At 54.9% G+C, this 20314-nt stretch overlaps 1 protein-coding gene across 4 annotated transcripts in view; it reads left to right on the top strand.

Moving 5' to 3' along the window:
* LOC146426871 (receptor-type tyrosine-protein phosphatase V-like) overlaps positions 1-19312 on the top strand; it is a 40693-nt gene extending 21381 nt beyond the window's left edge. For 2 of the 4 annotated variants that reach the window (XM_085083259.1, XM_085083258.1), the window contains 23 exons: positions 919-1188; positions 1607-1885; positions 2615-2749; positions 2856-3060; positions 5926-5993; positions 6367-6493; positions 6799-6846; positions 7254-7347; positions 8188-8278; positions 8677-8753; positions 9555-9689; positions 10213-10335; positions 10820-10980; positions 11406-11541; positions 12022-12101; positions 12768-12855; positions 13303-13393; positions 14026-14102; positions 14431-14565; positions 15218-15340; positions 15842-15999; positions 16436-16571; positions 18760-19312. In XM_085083259.1, coding sequence (XP_084939385.1) covers positions 919-1188; positions 1607-1885; positions 2615-2749; positions 2856-3060; positions 5926-5993; positions 6367-6493; positions 6799-6846; positions 7254-7347; positions 8188-8278; positions 8677-8753; positions 9555-9689; positions 10213-10335; positions 10820-10980; positions 11406-11541; positions 12022-12101; positions 12768-12855; positions 13303-13393; positions 14026-14102; positions 14431-14565; positions 15218-15340; positions 15842-15999; positions 16436-16571; positions 18760-18819 — 2897 coding nt within the window. In that variant the 3' untranslated portion in view covers positions 18820-19312. Of the gene's footprint in view, positions 1-918; positions 1189-1606; positions 1886-2614; positions 2750-2855; positions 3061-5925; positions 5994-6366; positions 6494-6798; positions 6847-7253; positions 7348-8187; positions 8279-8676; positions 8754-9081; positions 9140-9554; positions 9690-10212; positions 10336-10819; positions 10981-11405; positions 11542-11983; positions 12102-12767; positions 12856-13302; positions 13394-14025; positions 14103-14430; positions 14566-15217; positions 15341-15841; positions 16000-16435; positions 16572-18759 lie in introns of those variants that run through there. The other 2 variants (XR_014856649.1, XR_014856650.1) reach the window with 2 other exon arrangements.
* The last annotated feature ends 1002 nt before the right edge of the window (positions 19313-20314 follow it).

Raw genomic sequence — 20314 nt, 5'->3', positions numbered from 1 at the left:
CAGAGGCTCAGCCAGGACTGCTGCCTGGGAGCTGTAGGATCAGAAAATGGTTTGGGGTGGAAGGGACCTTTTAAAGGCCATCTAGTCCAACCCCCCTGCAAGAGACATCTTCAACTAGATTCGGTTGCTCAGAGCCCTGTCTAACCTGACCTTGAATATTTCCAGGGATGGGATGTGATGTACCAGGGTAGCAATGGGATCGTGGGCTGGGCAAGCCCGGGTGAACAGGAGAGCCAGGCAGTCCTGCTGCCTGTAGGAGGGTTTTGCAGCCACGGCTGCTGTTTCAGGAGGCAGCCTCTTGCCCATGGCCCTGCTGGTCACACAGTTTGGCTCCTCCAGGCACGGGGCATTGAACAAGAGCACAGCATCCCATGGCAGTAGTGCTGCTCTGGTAGATGACACCCACAGCCTGGGAGACCACGAGGCCTCACAGCCGGGGGGGACACCCCACCATTCCTGCTGCCTTTCTTCCAGGCACTCAGAGAATTCCTGGCATGGGGTATAAGGGGAGGATGGCCTTTTTTTTTTCTTTTTAAGGAATGTGGAAATGCAGATAAGCATAATAAGTCTTTTCATGTGCTTGTCCCCGCAGTCCCTGCACTTTGCTTGGGGAATCCAGCAGTCCCTGCTCCCACGCTCAGCCATCCCCTGGCAGGGTGCTGGGAGTCATGTGCAAAGCCCTTCGGGCAGGTCTCTAATGAAACTTGCTAATTAGTGGGAAGAAGAATCCATCTCCTCACTCTGTATGTCCTTCAGCTGCCATTTAAAGGTCATTTCTGGCAAACAGCAGCTGCAGGAATGTTATCACTGAACATGTGGGGTCTCTTTGTGTGTCACCCATCTGCTGCTTGTGTCTCTGTAGGATAGGAGAGAGCACTTGCATGCCACTAACTCTTCCTGGTGTGGTTTTTGTTGTAGCCCCCTCAGTTCCCCAAAATCTCTCGGCGGTGGCTGAGGGGAACAACACGATGCTGATCTCCTGGGACAGTGTCTCTGGACAGCAGGACGACTGCCAGCTGTGGCTGCGGGATCCCCGGAACAGCTCCCTGCCCTGGCGGCTCTCCCTGGGCAGAGGACAAGTCCAGCAGCTCCTGCAGGGGCTGATCCCAGGCAGGAACTACTCTGTGTCCTTGAGCTGTGTGGCTGGGCCCTACTGGAGCAGCACCAAGCCCTTGGCAGTGCCAGTGGGTGAGTGGAGCTGGGCAGGCTGCAAGGGGGAGAAACACCTGGGCGGCTTCAAGTCTGGATCAACCCTTGGGTGTCAGCAGAGGTGTGGGAAATCTAGTGCTGGGAAATAGGGAAAGCCAGCAAGGTGACCCTGTGGTAGCCATTGGCTCCCTAAGCTAGCCTCATCTAGGAGATCTCCTATCTCCTGGCTACCTGTGAAGCAGAGCAGACTTTGCAGAGATGTCCACTGGTCGACATCTCCTGTAAGTTGTGAGCTTAGGCTCTTTCCCACTGTCCTGGGCCCATGGCACAGCAGGCTCCCAGGTTGCAGGTGTCCAGCTCTGCTGTCCCACTGGCCTCAGGAGGAGATGCTGGCAGGGGCAGAGATTGGGATTTCTCTGATCCAGTGAGTCCAGAGCCTGCCCTGTCTCCTTTGCAGAGCCAAATCCAGTGAAGGATGTGCAGTGCCTACCAGAGTCAAGGAGCCTTTACTTGAACTGGACAAGCTCTCCTGGAGATGTGGAGGCTTATGAGCTGGTGACAGAGAGACTCTCTGAAGGACCTCCCACCTCCAAGAATGTCATGAGCATCCCTTCGAGTGAGGCCAGTCTGGAGGGGCTGGAGCCAAACTCCTCCTACCGAATCCTTGTGAGCACCGTGGGCAGGAACACCCTGAGGAGCCAGGCTGTGACTCTGCTCTGCAGCACAGCAGTGGAACGTGAGTGTCCTACTGTCCCACAGCCTTGCCACAGAGCCCAGGAGGGAACACCCAGTGCTGCTGAGCTGACCTGGGGACTCTTTCAGGTGCCTGTGAGCCCCACGTGGTTGTGATGCTTTATCTGCTGGTAAAAATATGAAGCAGACACAGCAGTAAAAGGAAAAAGGGTATTACCTTGGTTTAATAGGATCCTAGGTGCTCAATTTGTCAAAGGTGGAAACACCCCAAGAGCACACAGCGTACCATATGTATACAAATTTATGGACCTCACAAATATCTACCTAAAATCCCCCAATAAGAAACTTAACAAATGAATTAATTGTCCCCCTACTCTAATTACCACCCCCCAAATGAGACCACAGCGCAGTTTACAAAAACATATTCCAGAGAGGAGGCTCTGTCTAAGGTTGGAGCCTCTAGTTCTGAGATAGATAGGATGTTTGGTCTTCCCACCCTGCAAAACCCCCAAACTAAGCTATATATCAGACTAGAAGAGTTATAAACACATGGGGCTAAGGTACAGGGACTGTTTGTGAAGGGCACAAGGAGAGGGAAAGGGTATAAAAACGTATAAAAAGGGTATAAAAAGGACAAAAATCACTAGGCATCAGTTGCACTGCCCTACAGTGGGTCAGGGCTCTGGCTGTGCTCTGGGACCAGGCTCAGTGGTGTGGGATGGTCTGGGAGCAGGACACCCTAAGAGGCTGTGCTTGCTGGTCCCTCTGGCAGCCCTGCCGCCACCCCTGCGCACAGACATCGTCCCAGTGGAGTCCAGCTCAACAGTGGTCATCTCACCCGACCTGTTCAGCGAGGAGAACGGCCAGATCGAGTATTACGGTGTGGTTGCTACCACGAATGATTCACGTGAGTGTCCCTGCATGTCCCTGTCTGCAGTGGTTCCCAGGAGGGCAGCAGGGCCCCTGGATGTCACTTTGGAACAATCACTGTCACCTTGCATGTTCCCCTGCAGTGCTGAGGCCCACCCAGGAGATCATGTCCAGCACATGGTACGACCACTATTACGGGACAGAGGACTCCTACCTGGCAGTGCTCATACCCAACCCCTTCCATCAGAGGAGCTCCCCTGAAACCTGGCGAGTGCCAGTGGGAACAGAGGAGTGCGGCCAGTCCAGGGCAACGTGCAATGGGAAGCTGAAAGCCAACGAGCAGTACAGGTGAGAGATGCCAGCATCCCTCCTGAGGGAGGAGAAAAGGGACTGCACGTGTCCCTGCAAGGTGCCAGCAGCTCCCTGGGTGTCACCTCACCCTCACACCCCCAGGTGCCCAGCAGGTTCTCCACCAAGCAGTGTTTGAGGAAGGCAGGGGTTGGCATGCAGGGAATATTAGTGTAGTGGGCAGGGAGAGGGAAAGCTGAGGCTGCCAAGGGCTGCCTGTGTTGCCTTGGGAGCTGAGCAGGTACCCTACAAGAAAATATGTACCTGGGTTCTATTTACTGTCAAATAAGACTCTGAACTTAGGACTATTGGGATCTGTGTGTGTGTCTCATGGGGAACTTGAACCTTAGCATTTGCTACCCTCCAGCCCCAGGGCAGGAACTAAAACAGATGCTGTTATTTGTAGGACTTTCATGTATGACTCAGAACCATGTGCAGGCAGTGCGAAAATGAAACTGATTTGTAAAGAGTTCCAGTGGTGCCTTCTCAGTGGGGAGCCCAGAGGTTGAGGGTAGTAAACACTCAGGCTAAGGTCCAAATTCCCCGTGAGACACACACATGGATCCCAATAGCCATAAGTTCAGGGTCTTATTTGAAAGTCAATAGGATCCAGAGGTACATATTTTCTTGTAGGGTACCTTTAAAACTGTTGATGGAAAAACAGGTTTTCCACTGCTAACAAAGAATTGTATCTTTAGTCAGTCCTGTTAATTTAACAGCTCACAGTTTCATCCAATGGGGAACATATCCATGGGCGTTTCTCTGATCCCCCAGAGTCTGGAAGGTTATTCTGCTTCAATTTAAAGAAACTTGCAGCACGGGTTGCTGATGGGTGATAAAGTCACTGAGAGTGTTAGGAAAAGAGAACGACAGTCTGTGAGAGAGCCTTCCTTCCTTCCTTCCTTCCTTCCTTCCTTCCTTCCTTCCTTCCTTCCTTCCTTCCTTCCTTCCTTCCTTCCTTCCTTCCTTCCTTCCTTCCTTCCTTCCTTCCTTCCTTCCTTCTTCCTTCCTTCCTTCCTTCCTTCCTTCCTTCCTTCCTTCCTTCCTTCCTTCCTTCCTTCCTTCCTTCCTTCCTTCCTCTCACTAATTTTCTTATGTGCAGACATGGAAAACTTAAACTGATTCTTACTGAGCTATTTTACATTCACACCTGTGCCAAACAGGAGCTCTTAAGCTGCTGGTTGAGGCAGCACTGGCCCAGATTGGTGATAACACTCAGGGGAGAGGGAAATGGCCATTTTTCCCAGGAGACAAAAAAAAGAGGGAGTTTCCAGAGAGCCATTGCCTTGGAAATTCCACCCAGAGTGGGGTCATCAAGAGCAGAGAGTGTTTCCTGTGTGCTATATTGTTCTGCCTGGCAGGAGAACGGCTGACAGTGCACTCCCATCCCGTGTGCATCCCATGCTCATCCCAGGTCCTTGGGCTGGCATGGGGATATCAGAAAGTTTCAGGAGCTTGGAGACTGATTGCCCCTCAGATCCATCAGTTCTGTATTGCTAGCCCCTCACCCTCAGGCGTGGCAGGGCAGGACTTCACTGCTTCAGCTCAGGAGGGATGGAGAGGGCTCAGCTGGGGATGGAGAGGGAACAGCAGGGCACAAGCCTCAGACCAAGGGCTGTCAGCAGCCTCGAGGGGACTTGAACAACAGCACAGTGACACCAGGACAGCCCTCCACACCCAGGCACTGACAGAGGCTCTGTACCTACCCTAACCACTTCCCAGTTTTCACTCCAACAGGGACCTCCCATGGAAGAGCAGATTATTCATGGCCATCAGGCCCTGTCATTAGTCCACCTGCCATGATTCAATAACATGATTCAATAACATGCACTGAACTGTCCAGTTATTCAGGACTAGAAGACACTTTTACACCACAGCTTTCTTTCAGTTCAGCTGCCCTAAACAACCTAAACATCCTCAGTACAAACAACACTCGGCCTAAATATGCTAAATATCTGACCTAAATATCTTAAATATCCAGCCTAAATATCCTCAGTACATGGAACCCTCAACCTAAACATCTGACCTAAATATCCTCAGTAGACTGTGCTGCTCTCTGAGTTAATGATTGATAGCATGGTGAAAAGCTGACAGCCCACCCCCTCAGAATTTCTGTTCTTGTTTCCTGTCTTTCAGTGAGTTATTTCTCCACAAGGGTGGATAAAGCTCATCTCTCATGCCATGGCATTTGCAGGCTCACTTTCCAAAGGAGGTCTGTGCCCTGGCAGTTGGGTGTGGGGTGCTGCCAGGATCCCACACTCAACAAACTCTTGGCTGCTAAAATCCAATTTAAAATCTTTGGCTTGCATTTAGGGCACAAGAAGGGTTCCTTCCAAATCACCTGCTCGGAAGGAAGTGAGCTCTGCAGAGAGCTGTGGGATTGCTGTGCCTGCTGCCAGGAGGGGAGTGAGGGGCAGAGGGTGCACCATCCACTTGTGGGTGTGCAAGGAAGGGTCTGGGGCAGGGCTCAGCCCTTCCAGCTGAGGTGTCCCTGTGTCATTTCTTCCCAGTCAGACCAGTTAATCAGTTGACAGGAACTATGTGCTTTTAATTTTTTGTGTCCTTTGAGAGACCAGACACTACTTGTCTCTGCAGATAACCCTTCAGAGGAGAGCTGCTTCCCATTTGTGCATTCTGAACAATTTCTCATGCTCTCCCAAGTGGAACAGACTTGTCCAGAAAAGGGAGGAAAGACCATTTCCGCACATCCCCTAAATCCATAACAGAACACCAGCTTTTTCCAATTCAGCATTTCAAGACAGAGGCAGCAGTCCTGTTCCCCTGGGTCCTGCCTGCTTGGTGCTGGGTTCTGGGTGCTGTGCTGGGCTCAGGCTGTCCTGACACAGCACTCTGCTCCACCTTTAGGTTCAGCATTGCTGCTTTCACCAAATATGACCCAGTAGCTCCTGCTGTGACATTCACCATGTTCTCAGGTAAGCTGGAGAATGGCATCTTTCCTACCTGGCTGTGGGAGTTGGAGGTAATGAACAGCCAGAGGGAGCTCAGAGGCTATAGCAAATATAATAAATAAAACAAATGCAGCCATTTATAATAGAACTGTGGAATGGTCTGGGTTGGAAGGGAACTTAAAGTTCATCTCACTTCCCCCCGGCCATGGTCAGGAATGCCTTCCACTGTCCCAGGTTGCTCCAAGCCCTGTCCAAGTGTCCTGGCCTTGGACACTTCCAGGGATCCAGGGGCAGCCACAGCTTCTCTGGGAAACCTGTGCCAGGGCCTCCCCACCCTCATCATAAAAAACATTTTTACTGATTCTTACTTCTCTCTCTACTCTCTCTTTAATTCCAGATGCTGGATCAGGTGCAGACACAGCTCCACTCTCAATGCCAATAATCGCTGGGATCATTGTGGGATTTCTTCTGACACTTGCAGCTATTTTTGCTTTGGTTTACTGGAAACAGCTCAAAGCAAAGAGGTGAGCATGGGCCATATCTTACCTGCTGAGTGCAGGCTGAGATTGCCAACCTGCAGCGTCAAACCTGGTGGAGAGCAGAGAGATAGTGTAAAAAGAGACTTAGAAAACTAGAATGTGGGCTAGCAGAATTGTGTCTGGCAAGCTCAGAAGCAAAGGGAGAGGGGAGAGGGGAGCTGCCCATGTGGAGTGAAGTCACAAAACCCTGCATGTGTGCAAGACAGTGTGCCTGCCTGTGGTACACAGTGCCTCATGGCATCAATCCCTGCACTGCAGGCAAAATAACAGCTCCTGTGCTTTGATTCTAGAACCAAGAAGAGCAGCCTGCCCCAGGAAATGGTGACCTACAGCTTGAGGTGAGTGCTGGAGTCTGCATTCTGTATGGCTCCACTGTGGTTCCCACTGTTCTTTTTACTTCCTTTTTCATGCTTTGGACAAATCCAACTCTCTCCTCTGCTCAGTTGTTTTATAAATGAGTCTTTCCCAAGTTCAGTATTTATTGCCCAGCTCCATTCTGTGTCAATGCATTGTCTACACCTCCTCTGTGAGTCTTCTGCAGCAGGAGAATATCCTAATCACCCCAAAATCCCTCCCAGTATTTAACCTGTTGGACTTCCCTGGGCAATGAGGTGGGCTCTGAAGCATCCTGTGTGCCTCCAGGTACCGCAGGTCTCACGGCTGGGCTGTCCCACTGGCACCTGACTGGCTGGCCAGAATTCCCAGTAGCTAAGCCAAGTTTTCCTCTGGACTTCATTTCCTGCAGAAACGTCCACCGGCCAGTTCCCCTACAGAACTTCAAGCAGTACTATGAGATGAAGACAGCAAGTGCTAACCACGCTTTTTTCCAGGAGTTTGAGGTGAGATGAGACTGCTAGAGATGACACTTGATTTCTCCACTCGGTGGCTCATGCTGTTGGGTGTCCAGTATGGAGTGCTCCTCTCCAGGGTTGGTCACCCATCTGTAGCAATCCAGCCACCCTGTGAAGCAGCCTTGGAAGCCAAAGATTGGATGGACCAAGTGATCAGGCAGTTCCTTTGCTCAAAACCTGGTTGGTTTAAGTTCTGGTCGAAACACGTGTGGTGTGAGGTGAACTGGGTCAGAGCAAAGTGCCCCAGCCCTGACTGGGGATGAAGATGAGAGATGTGGGAGATTTCTAGCACCCTGACAGTGCTAGAAAAGATTCTGCAGCCAGAGGGAAGGTCCAGGAGCACTCTCAGACCTCCAGACCATGAGCTTCACCTCGGGCTGCCTTCCCTGGTTCCCACTGCCAACATCTGCAGCCTCTGGGCTGTTCTGCTTGCAGCATCTTTCAAATTCCCATCAGCAATTTCAAACGCTCCTCAGATCACCTTTCTCTGGCTTCTTGAGTGAGGAGAGGGGCAGAAGCAGCTGCAGCACAGGATATTTCTGTTTGCTCAGCAGAAAATCCTCTGAGCTTTGTGGCAGATTTCTGAGATTTCCCCCAGTACTTGCTCTTGGGCTTTTCTTCTAAATACAAACAGTGCTGTTGGAAAAGGCAGTGGAAAAGCCACCATGGCTCAGAGTGCACAGGCCATGTGAAGGAGTGGAGCAGCTCCCTGTGTGAGGGTAATCCTCTTTACCCTCCAGATAGAGCCACTGGCCATGAGCAGGGAGCTGAGCTGACCAAGAGCTCTCCAGTAGAATGTTTGTGCTTATCTCTTCCCCTGTCCTACAGGAGCTGAAGGAAGTTGGGAAGGAGCAGTCAAAGGTGGAGGCTGAGCTCCCAGCAAATGTCTCCAAGAACAGATATCCCCATGTGCTGCCCTGTAAGTGCTGTCTCCTCCCTTCTCCCCCAGCACCCAGGGTGGGAGCTCACAGGACAGTGCCCAAGGACAGCCTCACCCTCGTCAGTGCCTGGCTCCTCTCCTGGCAGTAGCAGGACTTTTGAAATGGGCAGCAGACTGCTGGGTGAGCCCAGCTCAGGGTGGGTCCCAGCTGGAGACCAAAGAGGGTCCATGAGCTTCACTGATGAGCCCCATTCTGTTTTTCAATCCCCTGCCAGCCCAGCTGGCAGGCAGTGCTTACCTCTCCAGGGAGAAGGAGCCTGGCAGAGCACAGAGCCTGCCTGCTGGAGCTGCTGCAGCTTCTCCCACGAGGTTCCCCAGGTGGTCATGACCTGGTGAAGGGCTGCCCTGGGGGCTCACTGGTGTGTGGTCTCTTCCAGATGATCACTCTCGGGTCAAGCTGAGCCAGCTGGGGGAGGATCCACACTCAGACTACATCAATGCCAACTTCATGCCTGTGAGTGCCCACTTGCATTCCCCACGGAGATACAGCCATGGGGCACAGAAACTGCCTGGGCTGAGGCAGTGTCCTCCTCTGTGAGGGCTGGTGGGCAGATGTTGGTGAAGGCACAGCTGGCACAGGCCAGCTGGGGGGAAGGTGGAGATGTGGAGTTGCCCTGTTGATGGAGCCTTTCTGATGGCAAATGCTGCGATGCAGAAGTGTGAGTGTGGGAAGACTGGCAAGGCTCTCTGCTTTCTTCTTGTGGACTATCTATCCTCTCCCATCACTTGCCATCTTACTGCCCTGTCTCTCTGCCTGCTCTTTTTCCTTCTGGTGTGTGCAGCTGCATTTGAGCAACCCTGGAGCTGTGCCTTCATCCCCCATCCGGGAGGTGTTCCCAGGTAACAGGCAGGGCACACAGCATGCCAGTGTGTGGATCTGTGGGGTGTGTGTGTGTCCAGAGAAACACCCTGAGACCTTGCATGCTCACCCCACCCTCAGCCGTGAGGGGGAAGCACAGGGAAGACCCAGATCTGTCTTTCTCCAGTTAGACTGAATGAGGAAGTGCTTGGAGGGAAATGGTGTGGGTCACTTTATTCCAAATATGTAGAGAGCATGTGCTGGGAGCTCACACTTCCTGTGAAATCAGCTGCTTCTGACATCAGCTGCCTGGGAACTGTGCCCATGTGGGCTAAGGGCACCAGGAATTTCTCCTTCTGCCACAAAAGCAGACCAGGCACTGACTGATCCCAGGGCAGGACCCACCTGCCTTGGCAACCTGACAACTCATCTTGCTCTTATCTGCCTCTTGCTCAGGGCTACACATCCCAGCAGGAGTTCATTGCTACCCAGGGGCCCCTGAAGAAAACCATAGAGGACTTTTGGAGGCTGGTGTGGGAGCAAAACGTCTGCAACATCATCATGCTGACAGTGTGCATGGAGAACGGGCGGGTAGGTCGGTGCTGACCCCAGCCCAGCCCAGCCCTGGGGTGTGAGCCCAGGGTCTGTCCCTCCACAAAACCCCTGCTCTGATACAGCTCCAGGGTGAGCACGATCCACACGGCTTCCCTGACAGGCAGTTTGGGGGGAGAGAGGCTGATCTGTGCAGCTCAGCCTTGGCTTGGGCCAGAAGTGGAGCTTAGCTAGGACCATGCTCATCACCCACAGATATTTCTGCAGAATCTGAAATTGCCAATGTCCTCTGGGTGAGCCACCTCCCATGGACAGTTCCTCCAGTCACCAGGGATGATGAGACCTGCAAAGGTCTTTTTTTTTCTGGAGGAGGCTGAGATCCAAATGAAGGGGTTGTGGGGGAGAGCTGTGCAAAGCTCCTGGTGGGAAGGGGAAGCATCCCTGCCTGCTCCCCAAAATGTGTCCTGGCTCCCCTCACAGCTGCTGCTCTCCAGATGCTCCCAGGGAGCCAGAAGATCACCTGGTCCCTCCCTGGCCTCACTGGGACCCTGTCCTGCCCTAGGTGCTCTGTGATCACTACTGGCCATCAGAATCTGCCCCAGTGTCCTACGGGCAGGTGAGGGTCCACCTGCTGACGCAGAGCAGCTCTGAGGAGTGGACCATCCGGGAGTTCAAGCTGTGGCACGTGAGTCCAGACCCCAGGGGATGTGGGGACCTGTTGGGGGCTGCAGGTGGGCACTGACATTTCTCCTCAGTGCTGGTGGCACCTTTCCCTGCCACTTGTGGGGCTCAGAGAAGATCCAAGCCCTGAGGAGCAGTCTGCCCCTTCAGATGGGTGACACAGGGGTGTCCAGCGTTTGTCATGCTGCTCTCCAGCCTTGCTCTCTCCTTTCCATGTCCCTGCTCTGGGCACTGGCACAGCCTGCAGTTTCCAGGGCATGTTTCCCAGCAGTCAAAGACAGATGGAACTCCCACTTCCATGCATCCCAGCATGGCAGGTGGCTGTGGGGAAGGGTGGAGGAGCAGGAGCCACCAGGCAGTGCAGCAGACCTGACAGAGGCTGTTCCCTGCCGCTGAGCCAGGGGTCCCCAAGTGCCCAGGTGCTGCCAGGGCTGTGGGGTGTGATCCTGCCCCGGGGGGCTGCACACCCATCCCCAATCCCCCCGCAGGAAGGTCTCGGGGCAGAGCGCTTCGTGTCCCACCTGCACTACACAGCGTGGCCTGACCACGGCATCCCGGAGTCCACCTCTTCCATCATGACCTTCCGAGAGCTGGTCCGGGAGCACATCCAGAGCACCAAGGATGCAGGGCCGACCCTCGTGCACTGCAGGTGAGGCTGTTCTCCAGGGGATGGTGGGAGGGGATGATGGGAGGGGCAAGGGGGATGAGGGTCCTGTGGGGGAAAGCACTGCCCAGGGGACACAGATGCTCTGTGGAGGGGTTGATGGCAGAGGGCAAGGGGGATGAGGGTCCTGCTTGTGCAAAAACTGGGGGGGAAAGCAGTGCCCAGGAGGCACAGCTGCTCTGTGGAGTCTCCTGCTGGGGTGTTGAGCAGTCCAGGTCTGCTGTGCCCCCAGCCCCAGGGTGTGGGGCAGGTGGAGATGGTCAGCACCAGCCCAGGGCAGCCTGGCTGGCTCTGTGCTGGGTCGGTGCCTGGGTGTGCCTGGGGAGCAGCCTCTGGGAGTGTCCAGCAGCAGGAGAGAGCCATGGGCTGTGTGTCAGGCCTTGTTTAACCCTTGCTGTCTGTGCTCTCAGTGCTGGTGTGGGCCGCACTGGCACCTTCATAGCCCTGGACCGGCTGCTGCAGCAGATGAAGCAGGAGAAGGTGGTGGACATTTTTGGTGTTGTTTACGCCTTGCGGATGAACCGGTACCTGATGATTCAGACGCTGGTGAGATCTCTGCTCCCTCTTTCCCCTGGCCCCTCACTTCATCCCACTGAAGTTCCCAGGGCTGGCAGTCAGATGAGCTGGCCAGCCAGCCCCAGCACCCCCAGGCTGGTCCCCAGCCTGTCACTGTGTCATCGTGCTGCTCAAAGCAGCAGCTCAGCTGGAGTGGAAATTGCTGGGGGGGGTCTTCAGCAGCTTCATACCCTGCTGGACCCACAGATGCAGCATCCAGAGTCTCAGAGACCTCCCAGGAGGCTCAGAAACACCCCAGAGCACTGACGAATAGGATCAGGCCCTTTGCAGGCGATTCCTAACTCACACCACGGTGTTGCTCTGTGATGCTCCACAGTCCATCTCCTATCTCCAGTCCTTGGGGCTGGGACAAGGTGTCAGAATTCCCCTTCAGGACAGAGACCATTCCCACCCTCTCGTGCTGTCTCTGCAGTGTGACGCTCTGTGTTGCTGTCTGCCTTTGCCTTCCAGTCCCAGTACATTTTCCTGCACAGCTGTATTCTGGACAAGATCTTGGAGGAGCCTCTCCTGGGTTTATCAGGGACAGAGAGGTAAGGCCTTGCTGTGCTTTGCCACTCTGCCCACCCTGATCCACAACCTCTCCTGACAAGGCTTGGCTCCAAGACAGAAGGACAGGGAAGGCCAGGCAGCCATCCCAGCTGGTGTTTTGGGTGGGCTCAGCACAGGGTGGGTTGTTCCCTGCACAGAACAAAGTGCTAGTCTGCCTGGTATGCCATGGAGAAAGCATTTCCCTCAGCCCCTGGCTTCCCAGCCCACAGGCATGCCCTAGAGATATGTTCAAACTGGAGAGGCTCATGGCAGCTGGGTGGCCTTGGGATATCTCTCCTAATGAGGCCAAGAGGATGGAGCAGGGTCCTGCTGGGCCTGGCTTTGACCACCTATCTCATTGTCTTGGGGCTACATCTGGAGGTCGCACACCTGTCTTTATGGTCAGATTGTCTCCTCCCTCATGCAGAACAGGATGTCCTTGTCCTTGCTGTCTCTCGGGAATGAGCCCTGGGCTGTGCCACCCCTGAGACCTGCCTCTGTCCAGGAGAGAGCAGTTTGTCAGGGGCCAGAGCTGGGCTGGGAGCCTGGGAGATCCCTGGCATTCGAGGAGTGAAGTTCTGCCCACAGCCCTGCTCACCTGCTGCAGACACAGGCTGGGTGCTGCTGAGTGAGCTCACCTCACCCTCATGGCCTGGCTCTCCCTGCAGGTCCTGCCCCATCCCGCTGAAGAGCTTTGCCCAGCACTATGCCCAGAAGGCAGCCAAGTCCCACATGGGCTTCCTGAGGGAGTACGAGGTGAGAGCTTCCTGGGCAGGTGCAGGGAGTGCTGCCATGGCTGAGTGTGGCATGGCTGAGTGTGCTGAGGGCACCTGGGCAGTGACTGTACCTGCTCGGGCTGGGGACACCCCGTGAGTGCCTCCTGAGTGGAGTTGACACCAGTTCCCTGGGTGTTGTGGCAGTGTCCCCTCTCCATGGCACTGCATGCCCATTCTGCAGTGTTCAGGCTCTGTCCAGCACCCACTCCTTCCCAGGTCCCTACCTGGGCAGCAGCAGCCCTCAGGACAGCATGGCACAGACCTGCCAGCCTATTCCAGGGATGATCTCTTGGCACTCCTGCTCAGGCTTCTGCATGTGCAGCCATGACCTCCCTTCTGCAGAGTGCAGGTGTCCTCAGGAGCCCTCTGTTCCTCCTGCTCCTCACGCTTCCCACTCACTGCCTCCTCCACTCTCTCACTCTGGCAGTCCCTCCTGGAAGTTGTCAAGGAAGAAGCCAGCTCTGCATCACCATCTTCAGGCAGCCAGCAGACACGGCCCTCTTCCAGCATCCTGCCATGTAAGTTCTGTGACATCTTGCATCCTATTCCTTTCTGTTCCTCCTGCGTGGAGCCAAGCTGACCAGGGCTGGTGGTCCACAGCACAAGAAAGTGTTTTGAAACTTTGTTGGCTCCCCAGAAGGCTACTGAGGTGTTTGGGATGGAGCACATGGTGTTTGGGAGTGGGATGGGTGGGTTTGCTCAGCCTGGAGAGAAGGCAAAGGGGAGATCTTGGTGATTTCAGCTACCTGTGGGAAGACACAGGGAACACATGGAGTCTTCTCAGAGGTGTGCCATGGAGGGACAAGAGACAAGGGGGATGATTTGGGAGGGTAATCCAGCTCAGGAGAAGGAATAATGAATTTCCATCAAGATGCTCAAACACTGGAAGGCAGGCCTGGAGCACCTGCAGGCTCTCTGTCCCTGGAGAGAGGGAGATCTCCCCTGGCTCAGACACTGAGTGACCTGCACTACAGGAGCTTGGGATAGAGACCCGGCTTTTGGGAGCCAACATCCACAGGCTGGAGATGTGCCCTGCAGAAGGGAGTGCCTTTGCTAAGAAATGCTGAAGGAAGGATTGGATTTGTGTGGCAGTCAGTCTGCGGAAGCTCGAGACTGCCTTGAACCCCTCCAGCTCCCACTTGCTTTGCAGATGATCGCTCCAGAGTGAAGTTTTCCCTGCTGGAACAGGGCTCTTTCTCAGGACTGCTGCAGGTGTGGCGTGTCCCGGTGAGTCACACCCCCAGCAGCAATGCCCACCCCTGTGCCTGGCTCCCCCATCCTCACTGTGCCCCTGTGCCCTGGCTGCTGCACTGCTGCCCTTGTCACTGTCACTGTGACACTGCATGAAGAGGAGATTGTGAGGATGTCACTGCCCTCACCTGCTCAGTTTGGGCTCTCCTCTCCTCTCCTCTCCTCTCCTCTCCTCTCCTCTCCTCTCCTCTCCTCTCCTCTCCTCTCCTCTCCTCTCCTCTCCTCTCCCTGACTTCTCCCACAGCCATCTGGGCTGACAGACCACCCTTTCCTGCAGGAGGGTAACATTTGCATTCCTCACCAGGGCTGCAGCTCCAATAGGGACTATCTGGCTGTCCATGGCCCTGACAAGCAGACCATGGAGGACTTCTGGACCCTGGTGTGGGAACAGGATGTTCACACAATCCTAACACTTCTCCCATGGCAGGAGAAGGGGGAGGTAAGGCCCTGTGCCCACCTGTGCCATGGTCTTGGAAAATATACCAGTTTAAAAATTTTGTATAACTTTAGTCAAAGGGTTCTGTTTGTCTTTACCTCAGGAAAAGGAATTTTAAGTTTCTTTCCAGGGCCTTGTTCTACCAGGTGAGGTCTGATAAACTCAGCAGATCAACCGACAATTGCAGAGTGGAATCTGTTCAGTGGAGTTGGGACTAGCAGAGCTCTTGAAACTTCACTGTCTCCTGAGTCCTGGGTGCAGCTCAATGTTAGCCAAAGCTGGACTTTTCCTGTGTCCAGGTGCTTCTACAGCTTGTCATGGGAGACAAGGCCTGTCTGCCCCCCATGCCTGGCCTCATCTGGAGTCCTTCAAGCTGCATCTTTGTGGCACCAAGGGCAGCAGCTCCTGCTCTGCCCAGCTGAGGTGTGGACACTGGCTGAGCAGATTCCCACAGCCAGGCAGCTCTGGGCTCCCAGAGGAGCTGGCTGAATCTGCTGCTGTTCCCAGAACTCCCTCAGGGTTTAGGGGGATGAACTGACATGGAGAGATGCTGGGGGTGCTCTTGGTCCAGCCTGGCCACAGACCCCGAGGATGGACAATGACAATGGTATGACAATGACCACCAGCAGGAGGCCAAACTCCCTGTTGCACACAGGTCCCAGGTGAGGTGTGCTGGCCCCTGGAAGGAGACTCACTCTGCATGAAGACACTGACCATCCAGTGTGACACAGAGAAGCTTGTCCAGGGATGGAGATGCACCCAGCTCAGACTGAAACATGTATGTGTCCATGGGGCTGGCCTGGCTCCCACCTCCTGGGATGGGATCTCTAGGGATCTGTTGGGGATGAAAGGTCTGTGGGGATTTCTCCAGGCTGCAAGAGCAGAGTGCCAGCAGTCCACAAATGCAGGAGTGAGTCTGGATTGCAACATGCAGAACTGAGTGCACACAGGAGATATGTGGGAGAGGCCATGGGGGCTTCCCCCATCCCTTTCTGATAGGTGTTTCTGACCCCTTTGAAAAGGCCCACCCAGTTCTCAGTCCCCTCTCCAGGAGCAGCTCAGGGTGCTGTGGGGAGGAGAGCAGGTTGGCAGGGTCATTGTACCTGCTGTGTGGGTGGTGGGCAGTGCTCCAGCAGAGATTCCTTGACAGCTTCAGAGGAAGCTGGCAGTGAGCTCAGGGAAGCCTTAGAGAGCCTAAGGATGGGAGAGATGGGGCTCCTCTGCATCCAAGCTTGCCCATCCCTCCCCAAGAGCCACGTCAGCTCTTTGTGTCTCACAGGAGAAGAAGGCAAAGGAGAGGCAGGTGCAGAGGTTCCTGTACACGCTCTGGAGCAGCAAGAAGCAGCCTGATGTGCAGAGCCTGGTGGAGCTGCTCGTGGCTGTCAGGCGCTGCACACCCCACCGGAGGAGAGTCGGTCCTCTCCTGCTGCACTGCAGGTACCCCAGGTTACAGCTCCATCCGTGGGCAACCTCCCAGGGCTGGGGGCCACCAGGCTGCACAGCTCCTTGGTGTGGTACCAACAAGCCTTCCCCTCCGTGCCCCTGGGGCTTGTTGATTCATGTCCATGGGAAGTGGAAGTTCTGAGCCTGGGAGGTCACAGGGAGCAGTGCTTTGCCCAGGGCTCGGAGAAGAGAGGGCAAACAGGGCTGGGCCAGGTGGGAGCGTGGGTAGAGCATTCCCAGGCTGAGGTGCCCAGGCCATCCCTGGGCTCACTGCAGGGATGCCAGGAACAGCCCTGCTGTCCTCACTCGCTTGCACACAGAGAGAGGTCACAGTCCCACAGTGCCAAAGTGCTCCTTGGACTGGTGCCCTCTTCCAAAGAGGTTCATCTCAGCCTGGGCTGGCAGCAGTGAGCCTCCTTGTTCCCTGCAGTGGTGACGTGAGCCAGATAGGGACACTGATCTCCCTGGACTGCCTGTTGTACCAGATGAAAGCTGAGAGAACTGTGGACATCTATGGCGTGACCCTCCAGCTAGCCAGAAGCTGCTGCCTCATGACCCCAACTCTGGTAGGTGGGAAGGAGAAGGGCTGGTGGGTAGGGCGGAGCAAAGTCTCAGTGCTGACCTGCCTGGAGCTGGCAGCATCCTGCCCATCCTGGGTGCTCCCTGCTGCCTGGGAGCTCATCCAGCCTCAGCAGGGATTCACTTCATGCTTATTCCCTGCTCTGTGGCTCTGCCAGCCACCAAGGGCTAAGGGCACTTTTCCCAGGCAAGAGTTTTCCACTTCCTCGGTTCTGGATTTAAGATCAGTTAAATTGCATGAGAGCTCACAGGAAGTGTAAGGCACTCTTCCCATTGTACTCTGGGAATTGTGGAGCATCACTGTCATCCTACACAACCTGTCTGCTTGCCCTTGGCTCCTGGGCATGGCTGTCAGCCTGGGGACCCACAGTCTGCTGGGTATCCCCTTGGCCAGTATCTTTCCTGCCACATCCCCCAGACCCAGAGCCTGGTGTGGCATCCTGGGGGACAGTGGGACACGGTGCCACATTAGCAGGCACTGTCAGAATGCTGGAATGCAGTGTAGCACTGCTGCAGCACTGTCTGATGATGCTGCTCCATGCCAGCCCAGCCTTGCTGTGCCAGTCCTGATGGGCACTCGTGGCACCAATGCCTCTGGACATGCTTCAGTTGCTGCAGCTGCTGAATGAGCTGATGCACATGCCTGGAAATGCTCCCCACAGAGCTGGGGAAGATCTCTCCAAGGCTTCCCAGCTGCAGAGCCTCCTTCAAGAAGCTAATTACATTCTTAATTAATGTGAACCATGTGCATGGTGGGAGCCAGAGGAGGGCAAGGCGTCTGCTGCCCTCTCTTCAGAGCTGCTTTGTGTTCCCGCGGCGCCTCGCCCTGCAGGGACACAAAATGCCCATAAAAGCACAGCAAGTGTCCATCAAATGCTGCTATCCAGCTGAAGGGGGGCAGCAGAGGAGCTGCTACCCTCAGAGCAGCAGGGCTGCCCTCCAGCCTCCTCCTGCTAGCACCCCTTTATGTCTGGCGAGGTCATTGGCTGCTGTCGTGCTGGAGGCATCAGATTTTGGAGGGGGAAGCAAGGGGGAAGATGAACCTTTGATGGATATCCATGGATAAGTGTCGGATACGAAGCACCACGAGCCCCAGTGTGGTGTGTGTCCCAGGGGATGTGGCCTTGCATGTAGCTGTGCACTGAGTGTGCCTGGGCTGCAGTCAGCCAGCCCCGGGCTGTCACTGCCCATTGCACAATCAGCCCCGACTCATTGCAAACCCGCTCTGGTGACCTGGAGCCTCAGCCATTGTGTGATCCGTGGCATTCCCAGCCCTTCCGTGGGGCTGAACCCTCCACAGGGAGGAGGCTCCTCGTGACTTGCGGCTCAGCCAGCGCATTAACGAGCTGGTTGGGCCCCTCTGCAAGTCCCTAATCCCCCCTGTCCTCTGCCTTGTGATTCCAACCCTGCCCTCCAGCTCTGTGCCCTCAGTACAACCCCATTTACCTTCCCCACATCCTGCCTGCTCAGTCCTGGCTGTTTGTAGCCTGGTGTTGTTTTGGGGCTGCCTGGCATTTGGGCAGAATCTCTTATCAAATTCACAGGGGACTTGAGATCTCTGAAGCCACACTTGGAGCTGATCAATCAGTTTCTTGATCTTAAAAAAACCCAAACAGTGCAGCTGGGCTAAACCCACACAGATTTTGCTGTACCTCTGTGAGCCAGCAAGCATCTACCCTGATCTGCTGTCAGCACCTGACTCTGGTACCCTGGGACTGTGCCAAGGGAAACTTCTGGTCCAGAGGTCTTCCCTTGTGGCCTCAGGTCACTGCCAGACTTGTGCACTCCAGCTCCATGTCCTGCAGCATCACTGGAGTTGCTCTTTACTCTTGTTTTGGATGCAAACCCCACAGCACATCCAAAAGGCATTGGGGCACATGGAGGAAGCCCAATGACATTATTCTCTCCATCTGGGATGGGATGGGATGGGATGTTCCTCTCAGCCCCTTTATGGGGTGATGAAGAAGGGAAACAGAGATGGTGTAACAGATTTGATTCTTTCTTTCTGGATGACTGAGGTGACACAGAACCATCATGGACTACTTGGGAGAGCAAATCCTGCTCTGCTGTCAGACACTGTTGCTTAGTTAGGATTTTTTAAGGCAAACTGCAAGGTTAATCTGTGACCAGGTCTCTGTCAGAAACCTGCCTCTGACCCCCCTTTCTCTCTTGCAGGACCAGTACATGCTTCTGTACAGCTGCATGCAGGACATCATCGCTCAGAACCAGCCCTGACACCACCTGGCCCTTCCTGGCACCCTTCTGCCTCCCCCTCTGCAGGTCCTGCACAGGGCTGGGAGCTGGTGAGAGCTCCATGGGACTCTTGGCACAGAGCAAGGCCTGCAGCGAGTGGTGACCTCCCCTGCCACTGTCCCCCACGTGGCATGAGCTGTGACATGAGGTGTCCTGGACAGATGGACAGTGTCCTGCAACGCACTGCTGCAGCTTCTCAGTGCACACATGGTGAGGGGCTGGGCAGGATGCTCTCCTCCTTTGGACATCTCCTGGGATTCCTGGTGCCTGGAAGGTTCTCTAACCCTCCTCACCACACACTGAGGGGCTCTGCAGGGTCCCTGAGGCCCAGCAGGAGCACCATGATCTCCACATGCCTGTGGGCACCAGCGTGTGGAGCTCTCAGATGTGCTGTGCACAGAGCACTGTGGCAGCTGGCTTGTGTTGGCTGGTGGAATGGCCTTAGGTACAAACAATAAACAGCCCTAGGAAAGTGTGTGCTTGCGAGGGAGGCTTGGCTTTTGAGGGTCCCACTGATGTGAAGGCACAGCAGAGCAGCTGTTCCCAAAAGGGCAGCTGTGTCCCCAGCCATGGCACACTGCAGTGTCCCTTGGGCACTCCAGATGCACACAGCAGCTTCTGCTCACTCTCATCTGCTCCTTCCCCTGAGGCAATGCTTCTGCAGGGAGTCTCCAGCCCACCCACAGCTTTATGAGGAAGGGACACATTTTCAGATGAAGCCTGGGCTCAAAGCTGTCAACCTGCCAGCTCCTCAGCACCAAGGACCAGGGCAAAGCCACCTGGTTCAGCTGACATCCTGGTAAGCAGATGTCAGCCCCAGCAGTCCTGCAGCTCTGGGAACTGGGTTGTCCATGCAGGGACACAGCTGCTCTGCAAGCAGGGGCTTGAAAGCACAAGCTGAAATCACAAGCAGCAGCTCAGTTCATTGAGCTGCAAGTGCAGAACAGAAGGAAGAGTTAAAACAAAGATGGTTTCACAAGCATATTCCTGCTGTAGGAAAAACTGTATCTGGGACTGTTTGCCCTTCTTGACCCCTTTAGGCAGTGTGGGGTTACAGTGCAGTCTCAAAGCTGTAACTCTGGCCCACACTCCTGCCCACTACACCATGCCCTGTGGGGTGAGGACACATAACAGGTATGATGAGGGGTCCCAAAACTTGCTATAAAGAGCAGAGAGCCCCAGGGGGGTGACTGAGTTGACCACTCATCCTAATGCCCCTGTGTTTCCACAAGCAGCTTCTCCCTCTTCCAAAACAAGGATCTGCACCCCAGAATGGGACACCCAGGGCACCTCAGCATCAGCCATCCCAGCCCTGGGATGAGGCCTCTTTTGCAACCCAGTATCCTTTTTTTCCTCTCCTAAATCCTGTTGCTCTTTAGCAATTGCTGTTCCACATACCTCCTGCTCCCCCCATGCACCTCCTGCTCCCCCACCCAGCAGTGCTGTGCAGCCCCAGCCACATGTCCTGCTGTCCCTT

Source organism: Lichenostomus cassidix, chromosome 26 (assembly GCF_008360975.1).
Source record: "Lichenostomus cassidix isolate B80296 chromosome 26, HeHo_3.0, whole genome shotgun sequence".
In the NCBI taxonomy this organism is placed as follows: Eukaryota; Metazoa; Chordata; class Aves; order Passeriformes; family Meliphagidae; genus Lichenostomus; species Lichenostomus cassidix.
This window is presented reverse-complemented; position numbering and strand designations above follow the sequence as displayed.